Source organism: Palaemon carinicauda, chromosome 31 (genome assembly GCF_036898095.1).
Source record: "Palaemon carinicauda isolate YSFRI2023 chromosome 31, ASM3689809v2, whole genome shotgun sequence".
NCBI lineage: Eukaryota > Metazoa > Arthropoda > Malacostraca > Decapoda > Palaemonidae > Palaemon > Palaemon carinicauda.
Window position 1 is genome coordinate 33,179,929 of NC_090755.1, and position 9,244 is coordinate 33,189,172.

At 37.1% G+C, this 9,244-nt stretch overlaps 2 protein-coding genes across 2 annotated transcripts; both read left to right on the forward strand.

Moving 5' to 3' along the window:
- The first annotated feature begins 1,497 nt into the window (after positions 1-1,497).
- LOC137624389 (uncharacterized) lies at positions 1,498-4,411 on the forward strand. The gene is made up of 2 exons (XM_068355122.1): positions 1,498-1,926; positions 3,464-4,411. The coding sequence occupies exons 1-2, from the start codon at positions 1,637-1,639 to the stop codon at positions 4,356-4,358; spliced, it is 1,185 nt and encodes a 394-aa protein (XP_068211223.1). The 5' UTR covers positions 1,498-1,636; the 3' UTR covers positions 4,359-4,411.
- A 1,998-nt stretch (positions 4,412-6,409) lies between these two features.
- LOC137624909 (uncharacterized) lies at positions 6,410-9,003 on the forward strand. Its single transcript, XM_068355846.1, has 3 exons — positions 6,410-6,680; positions 6,889-7,001; positions 8,529-9,003. The coding sequence occupies exons 1-3, from the start codon at positions 6,410-6,412 to the stop codon at positions 8,889-8,891; spliced, it is 747 nt and encodes a 248-aa protein (XP_068211947.1). The 3' UTR covers positions 8,892-9,003.
- The last annotated feature ends 241 nt before the right edge of the window (positions 9,004-9,244 follow it).

The following is a 9,244-nucleotide window of genomic DNA, read 5'->3' on the forward strand; positions in this document are numbered from 1 at the left end:
GCTCTTCTTTTTTCTTCACTATCTCCTCAGGCTTACCTTTAGCATTTTCAATCTGAACTTTAAGCTTTACGCATGTGTTACACAGATCTTTGTGCACAGGCTCCCTGCCTATATTATAGTTAGTTGTAAAAATTTTATAGTAATATTTATATTTAACAATATAATTAACATCAAGAGAGAATTCGGCCATATGATCCTCATACATGTGGTACAATGCACTGACCGTGTATCTTGTGGGAAGATACTGTCTATTTTCTCACTTAGCCCTGGAGTAATGACTTCTTCTAACTGGCAAGCTCTGTATATGTCTATGTACAGCAGCAACGCTCTCTGCATCCAAACGACGATGATTGCCAGAAGTGGTACCTCTTTTATCCGTGATTGGCGTTCCATGGTCCCCCATTTTCTTGCTGAGATACTGCACTCATTTAGCAGATATTCCATGAATGGATTGGAATGCTTTCCTGCATATTTTCACCTTGCCTGTCATGGTTTCAACTTAGTACCTGCCAGTAAAAGATTTCCTTTTAGCCCATTCACCTGTACTTTTCTTCTCTATGCAGCTTATAAGGTATCCAGTTTGAATATTGTAATCACCATTTGCCCCGTATTCATCAAAAATTTCTTTGCACTGTCAAAACAGCCGTCATTTCATTCCGGGCCCATAGTCTTCTCTGGAATCACATTTTTAGTGTGGCGGCTGACATACTCCTGCCCCAAATTCCGTCTTTTCTTCACAACTGCTAACTCCTAAGTTTCAAGTCTACTTTTACACTTCCTACCTCTGTCATGGGAGAAAATTTTCTCCCCTGGATCATCCTATAAAGAAGGAGAAAATTTCAATGAGTACAACATCTTGCATCTCAGGGATATATAAGGCATGCATTATATAATAACAATAGCAATTACTATTGTACAGGTAACCGATTTACGACAGAGATAGGGACCCAGAGATGCGTCGTAAGTCGATTTTGTCATATGTTGAACTAAAAAACTTGTTTCCGTAGATTTATTATGTGTTTTGATTTGGCAATCATATCAATCATATTTTATCAATATTTTCTTACTGTCTGTCATTATCCTATTTTGTTTCATAGGATATCATATGCTCTATTAGTGCATTTTTGTATTCTATTTTTCAATTTTGGAAGCATTTTACCAATCGAGAAGTACTTAAAATTTTGTCTACCTTTGGTTATGATCAGCTGATCTGAAAGTGCCGCTACCTACAATATCAAAATAAGGCATCCATACGTATGGCATTTTTTTTTTAACTTATTAGAAATATCTTTATGATGAATATTACATCAGTGCCAATGTGTTACAGGAAATCAGTTTACATACAGTTCGGCTTATCATTAGGTATAATACGAAATCGTTGTAGCTCTTTCTCTGTGCGTGTGTGTGTGTTCGCTGTCGCAATCGCATACAGGTAGTTCATTTTTAAAGCTTCATTCAGTATTCAAATTTTAGTTCAATATTAAGGCAGCCTACACACGGAGCGTTTTTTCGACGACCGTCTTTTACAACGATCGTCGTAAAAACTGCCACTACCTACACACGGGGCGTTGTTTTGTGGTTCAGTTCGCAGTGCAGCGACAGCAGTCGAGGAAAAAAGACTGTGTTATTTGTCGCAATGGATGAGGAAATTGAGGATGTTTTGATTGCATACTCAGCATACAGAACACTCTACAAGAGAAAGAAGAGGAGAATGTGGATACACCCATTACTAGCTGTTAAAACCAGATATTTCCCCAATTTATTTGCTGAACTTAGAAATGATGAAAATAAGTTTTTCAACTATTTCCGAATGTCCAAAGATTCGTTTGATGAACTGCTGAGTCACCTACAATCATCGGTGGAAAAAGAGGACACCAATATGAGACAAGCAATAAAACCTAGTGAAAGACTGGGAATAACTTTAAGGTAAGAAAACAAAGCATGTGTTAACCATTATCTATTTACTTGAAAAACAAAATGCAATCAAAGTACGGCAATGCATAAGTTCTCTAATATTCATTTACCCAAGATAAACATTACCAAAAATACGCCGAAGCATACGTTTAACAATAGGCCTATCCATTTACTTGAAAAATAAAATGTAAGAAAATTTTACAATGTTTAGGTTCATCGAAATACTTGAACTTGAAAAACAAAATGAAACAAAAACTAGAGATTCTGGTAGTGCATGACATCCATAAATTCTGAGGATTCAGAAAGAAATGAATCAACAGGTGACGCTGGTCCCGGCGCCACAGTATGAGTAGTAGCTTGCACTGTTTGTGATTGAGTAGTTTGTACAATATTGCAAGGGATCAAGTTTTGTGATGCACACATCGTAATGTGTCCTGAAGCAGTTGATTGACGACTTGCTATGTCACGTTCGCGCATTTTTCTCTCTTTGATTTTTCGAATCGAATACAGTATGTCTGATTTTACTTCAAAAATCTCTGCCTCAGTGAAATCAGTCATATTGGGGTAGAGAGACTCACAAAATTTTACAAAATCATTACTAGATTTGTTCTTGCTGGCATCTATGAAACCTATAAGTTTATCTTCGACTAGATCTCTTTTATTTTTCTTGGGCCTAGCATTGCCTTCTTTTGGTACATAAGCTTGGATGTTGCAGGCTTCGTTAGTTGGATCTATTTCTGACCTTTCCTGGATTAAGGAGCTAGATGTTGCCCTACTTTCATAAATTTTGGATAGAAAAGATAACCTCTCTTCATATACATAAGACTTTTTGGCTTTCTTCCCTGACCCAGAGGGACACTCTTTTCTGGTCCTGGCGTATCTATCCCTGATGGATTTCCATTTAGCTTGAAGGTTTCGGCCTGAAAAGAGAAAAATAATTAGAAATTCAGTTATCAAAAGTTGAACTATGATTGATTTCATGAAAATGAACCAGTGGCGTGCAGAGAGAGAGAGAGAGGGGGGGGGGCGACGGCCCCGGGCATCCAGCTGAGGGGGGCATCCAATCAATGGAAAGATAAATTCAATTAATTGTGCAATTATTTTTGAAAATTCGTTAGCAAAAAAAAAAAAGTGAAATATTATGTTTATTTTGTATAATGGTTAGTCAGAGTTGTTATTTTATGTTCTAATCAGTAGACTAACTCAATTTTATGTAATCTACATGTTTCTTTTTGATAAAAAGTATGTTTTATTTATTTCAGTGTTAGAAGACCACGGATGGTTCCATGGGGTGGGGGTCACCCCCAATGTAAATTTTGAGTTGGTCAAAAATGATGTAGGCTATATATATATATATACATATATATATATAAAGTTTCTATTTTGTTTCCATCTGTTTTGTATTATTGTCAGTAACCATTCTTATATATTTATTTTTGGAAGGGGGGGGGGGGGGGGCATGAACTAGCCAGTTGGCCCCAGGCATGACAAGACCTCTGCACCCCACTGATATGAACCTGTTTCTTCAATGCTCATTTCTTTTTTTTAGGTACCTTGGAAGTGGATGCTCGATGGCTGATCTACACTACTCGCATAAGATTGGGTACAGCACAGTACAGAGCATTATAAAAGAAGTATGCAGTCAGATTTGGAACGTTCTTTTGAATGAATGTATGCCTAAACCATCACAAGAAAATTGGCTTCGGATTTGCACCGATTTCGAAAAAAATGCTCATTTCCCCAATTGCCTAGGGGCGGTTGATGGAAAGCATATTAGAATTATAAAGCCATCAGATTCAGGAAGTCTATATTACAACTATAAAAATTTTTTCTCATTAGTTTTGCTTGCTGTATGTGATGCAGATTATTGTTTTACTTATATTGATGTAGGATCGTACGGTAAAGAAAGTGACTCTAACATTTTCAAAAATTCTGATTTCTATCAGTTACTTGAAAGCAATAATCTCAACATTCCTGAATCTGCAACAGTAGAAGATCAGCGGGGACAAATCCCTTATGTTTTCGTTGCAGACGAAGCGTTCTCGCTATCACAGCAAATACTGCGGCCCTATTCAGGAAATCAGCTAACTGAGATAAAGAAGATATTCAACTATCGCTTATGCAGGGCAAGACGTTACATTGAATGTACATTCGGCATATTAGCTAATAAATGGAGGATATTTCACAGACCTTTGAATGTATCTGTAGAGTTAGCGGAAATTATAACCAGAGCTTGTTGCATACTGCATAATTTCGTACGAAAGCGTGACGGACACCGATATCATGACAGTGCAAACAATCCCAATGATAAAACAGGATTGGGGAATATACTATCAGCTGAAAATGTTCAGGGTGGGAGAAATGCCAATAAAATAAGGGACTCATTTGCTTCTTATTTTGTCACTGAAGAGGGTGCTCTCCCATGGCAATATGAGAAAATGTAAACAAATGTACTAATACAAACTTGTAAATTCACCAAATAAAGTATGTTTACTTACATATTTCATTTTTTTCCTTCTCACTTTGGTCCTTGAAATTTTCTGACATTAGTTCTCCAATTTCCGCCCATGCTTTTGCCCTCTTTTGTTTGTCCTTATAATCATCATTACTCAGATCCCAGATACAGACTCTCTCTTCTACTAAATCAATAAACAATTCGTAATCTAGTTCGTCAGCCATAATCAAGCTTACCTGCAAGAAATAGGATACAAATCTGAAAACAGCATGCGTCATTAGGCCTAATATAAATAGAGACACTGATAATAATATTCACTTCTATATTGTCTCTACACATAAATTTTTCAGCAATTTGATCTATATTTCACTAAATAAAAACATAAGTCCTATGATAACAAAAACGAACGAGTACAAAATCACAACGAGACGCTCCATCTGTAGCAAATACACACCTGCCACTTGCAGAGCAGTGCAAATAACGACTGAACTTTAGCAGGATGACGCCCGACGCTTCAGCGTCAAAATGACGGTCGTCTTCTTGACGCCTCGTGTGTAGGACACCGTCTGCTAGCACAGTTAGCTAAAACTGATCGTCGTTTTTGACGATCGTCATAAAAGACGGTCGTCGAAAAAACGCTCCGTGTGTAGGCAGCCTAAGCCTTCATATTTCATTAGACATTATTGTGTTTAATTGTGCTTTATTAGAGCACGTTTATATTTTATTTTTTAATTTCTTGATCATATCAATAATCAACAAATACTTTTGATTTACTTACAATTGGCATCAGCTGATCTCAAGGTCACGATGCTGTATTACAATTATGCGCACGTATAGTACGAATAACACTGATTTATATAATTTTCTTGACATTCGAAATCTCTTCATAATGAATATTACAACAGCACAAATATGTTATAGGGTATCACATTTTCCATACAGTTTATTTATAGACCTTATCATTATTTATAAAAGGAATACCAGTACATCTCTCTCTCTCTCTCTCTCTCTCTATTTTGATTTTTAATTCAGTTAAATCTTATTTCTTTGAAAATTATTAAAAAAATTCTTTATAACCTTATTCGATGTTTTGATTATGGAAATAGTAACGCATCGGAAGGAAATCACTTGATTTGCCTCTCGGCTTCTGCCAGAAATATGACGTCATTAGACTTTTTCTTGAATTTACAGTAAGTTGTTGTACTACTCTCATAACTAATGATACAGACCACTAAAACACTTGATATCGTTACACGGTGTTTCGATGATGGGAATGCTATAATAAGATTACTCGGTAACACAATGAAAGGAAATCATTCGGTTTGTCAGCGCGCTTCCGCCAGATACATGACATCACAAGACACGTGACGAAAACTACGAAGAATGACGCAAAATAACGGATTTTGAGCGAAGCGAAAAATCTATTTTTCGGTGAGATAGCCATGGCGTCCTGATGGAAGGTTCCTTTTTGGTAGCTTCCTTGGGTAAATAACTAGGAACCTTCCATCAGGACGCCATGGCTTGAGCCCAAAAATGTAAATTCATTTTCTTTTTTCTTGCATGAAAAGAAAATAATAACTTACCAAACAAAAGTATTTAATTTTTTTAATGTAAAAGGAAATAAATTATTTTCAAGAAAATATTTGTCCTATTAGTATACTTTCTTTATGGTGCATTTAGATAGGAGATTAAACTCTCCCGAGAGACGGCTACTCTCGCGCGACTTTCTCTACAGCGTGTACACTACCAGAAAGGCAAGTTTTTCTCTCCGAGAGCTGTGAGGGAGTGTCGCGAGAGAAAGTGTCCAAGAGTAGGGTAAGATTTCTCGCTCATCTATTTACACTGGAGCCAGTGCCAGTGGATAACTAGAGAGGATTGAGAGAACATGTCTTAAAAGTGCCGTGTTGCTGTTGCACTAATAATTATACATACATACATATACCAAGGCACTTCCCCCAATTTTGGGGGTAGCCGACATCAACAAATGAAACAAAAACAAAAAAGGGGACCTCTACTCTCTACGTTCCTCCCAGCCTAATTATGAACGAAGTAAAAAAGAAAAGGAAAAGAAGTATGTGGGTCCAAAAATGGATAAGCAGAAGAGGAAAACATGGAGCACATGCAAAATTATTAAGAGAATTGTTTGAGGAAGATACATCGAGCTATAAGAACTCCGTATGTATGAGCCCTGAAGATTTTCACTATTTGTTGGAAATGACGTCCCCAAAAATTCGCAAGAGAGATACTCAATTAAGAAAAGCAATAACCCCGTCAGAAAGATTAGCAGTCACTCTTAGATTTTTGGTCTCGGGTAAGAATTTATCCCGTTTCATATACTTATACATACTATTATATACATAACCTGTATAAACACATGACTTTTGTGTGGATGACCGAAATGTTATCGCTCTATATAGAGCTTAGACAGGAGTTGCGTTGGAGAACCAACACCACCATAAATGAAGCATTCACTAACTTTTTAAATAATTTTTTTTTCTAAGTCAAACCTTTTATTTCAGGAGACAGTTATCACTCATTGATGTATCTCTTTCGCATACCTGTGCCTACCATTTCAATTATTGTCCCCGAAGTGTGTGAGGCACTGTATACATCCCTGCAAGACTTTCTCAAGGTAAGAAAAAATGTTTTGAGTTAGAATTTAATGTTCTTAAATTTAATAATGAATATAATGCATTTCAGCTAGGCTACAAATAAAATTGTAAAAGAAATACTGAAAACATGAAGCAAACATCGAAATAATCAAAAACACGCAGCGCCTCATTGCACAGCCTAAATGCTGAAGGGGTAGGATTGCTCTCCAACAATGGAGGAGGGGTAGCATTGCTCTCTCCTAAATGGAGGAGGGGTAGGATTGCTCTCCACAAATGGAGGAGGGGTAGGATTGCTCTCCACAAATGGAGGAGGGGTAGGATTGCTCTCTCCTAAATGGAGGGGGGGTAGGTGTTCTCCACAAATGGAGGAGGGGTAGGATTGCTCTCCACAAATGGAGGAGGGGTAGGATTGCTCTCCACAAATGGAGGAGGGGTAGGATTGCTCTCCACAAATGGAGGAGGGGTAGGATTGCTCTCCACAAATGGAGGAGGGGTAGGAATGCTCTCCACAAATGGAGGAGGGGTAGGATTGCTCTCCACTAATGGAGGAGGGGTAGGATTGCTCTCCACAAATGGAGGAGGGGTAGGATTGCTCTCCACAAATGGAGGAGGGGGTAGGAGTAGCAGAATAGGAAGAAATAGAGGATGAATATTGCGCATCTTCAAATTCTCTCATTTCAACAATAGCTTTCACAATGGTTCTTTTCAAGCATTTTATATTAGCCTCCGAGTGTAGTTGCCTCAATTCCGAGTCAACATAATCTCTGAATGTTGATAAATCATCACTTGGCATATTGATTATAGCCATTGCCTTAGCTATTGTTTCCTCATGTGCCGAAGTTTCGGCTTTTCGTTTTTTAGTAGCAGGTTTCTGTTTGGGGGTTCCTGTTTCCAAATTAATACTTCCAGATTGCTCTGGTTGATTCCCGTTTCCAGATTCCGGTTTCCTTTGATGTACTCCCTCCAATTCGGAGCTAGGCAGTTCCTGAAGAAATAGTTTTTATATAACACAGTGTATACACAAAAACAAAAATGCTGGAGTGAGCAGTAAGTGAGGGAGGGTAGGTCCGGATAAGAAAGCATAACATATAAATACATGGTAAATATTCAAATTAGATATTTTCAAATTTCAATCATTTATTTAAATTAAATATATTTAATAATTTTCTTTAATAATAATAACACAAATAATCTAATGCACATGCCCATTAAATTCAAATATTCAAATTAAATATTTAAATTTTAAGCATTTATTTAAATTAAATATATTTGAAGAAATAATTTGTTTTTTCAAATAATAATAACACAAATAATCTAGTGCACGTGCTCATTAAAAATAACAGGTATTGAAGTGTGTGTGTGTGTGTGTGTTTTTGTGGATAGTGTTTTTTTTTTTATTAATTTTTTTTCTCACACTAATTATTTACGAGCGTGACGGACAGACAGGCGGACAGACACTGTGATTATTATAATATAGATTAGCTATTGCTATATAGAGAGGAGTGTTCCAAAAAACATGCAGCTCCAAAATTTATGACAATTTACAGGTTCCCAATTCAAACGAAGAATGGAACAAAGTTGCAGATGAATTTCAAGAAAAATGGGATTTCCCAAATTGCAAGGGAGCAATAGATGGGAAGTACATTGTATTTAAACAGCCTCAAAATAGCAGAAGTCTCTACTTCAACTATAAGGGAACAAATAGCATTGTCCTGATGGCATTAGATGCCAATTATAAATTTTTGTACATTGATGTCGGGTGCAATGGACACATTTCAGATGGAGGAATATTTGCCAATTGTTCATTGTCACAAGATTTAGAAAACAATATCTTAAAACGTGCCAAACGGACGTCCTCTGGATTACACCCAAAGCAACAGACAAATACCGTTAGTTGCAATTGGAGATGACGCATTTCCATTAAAAAGGTATTTGATGAAACCCTTTCCTTTCTCCAATCAGCCTGCACCGAATCGTATTTTAAACTGCAGGTTGTCAAGAGCGCGCCGTGTTGTGGAAAATGCTTTCGGCATAATACCGGCCCGATTTCGCATCTCAAGACGGCCTACGGATGTGGCCCCGAGGCGAGCCAAGACAATTGTATTATGTATATATGCCTTACATAATTTTCTGTCATCCAGAGAGGAATCGGCTTGTATTTATGCTCCTGGAAATCTAGAGGATGAAAATGGTGAAATGTTAAGAGAAGATTTGCAACTTAAGAACTTTTCATTCTTTGGAACATCAAGGGGCAAGAAATGCG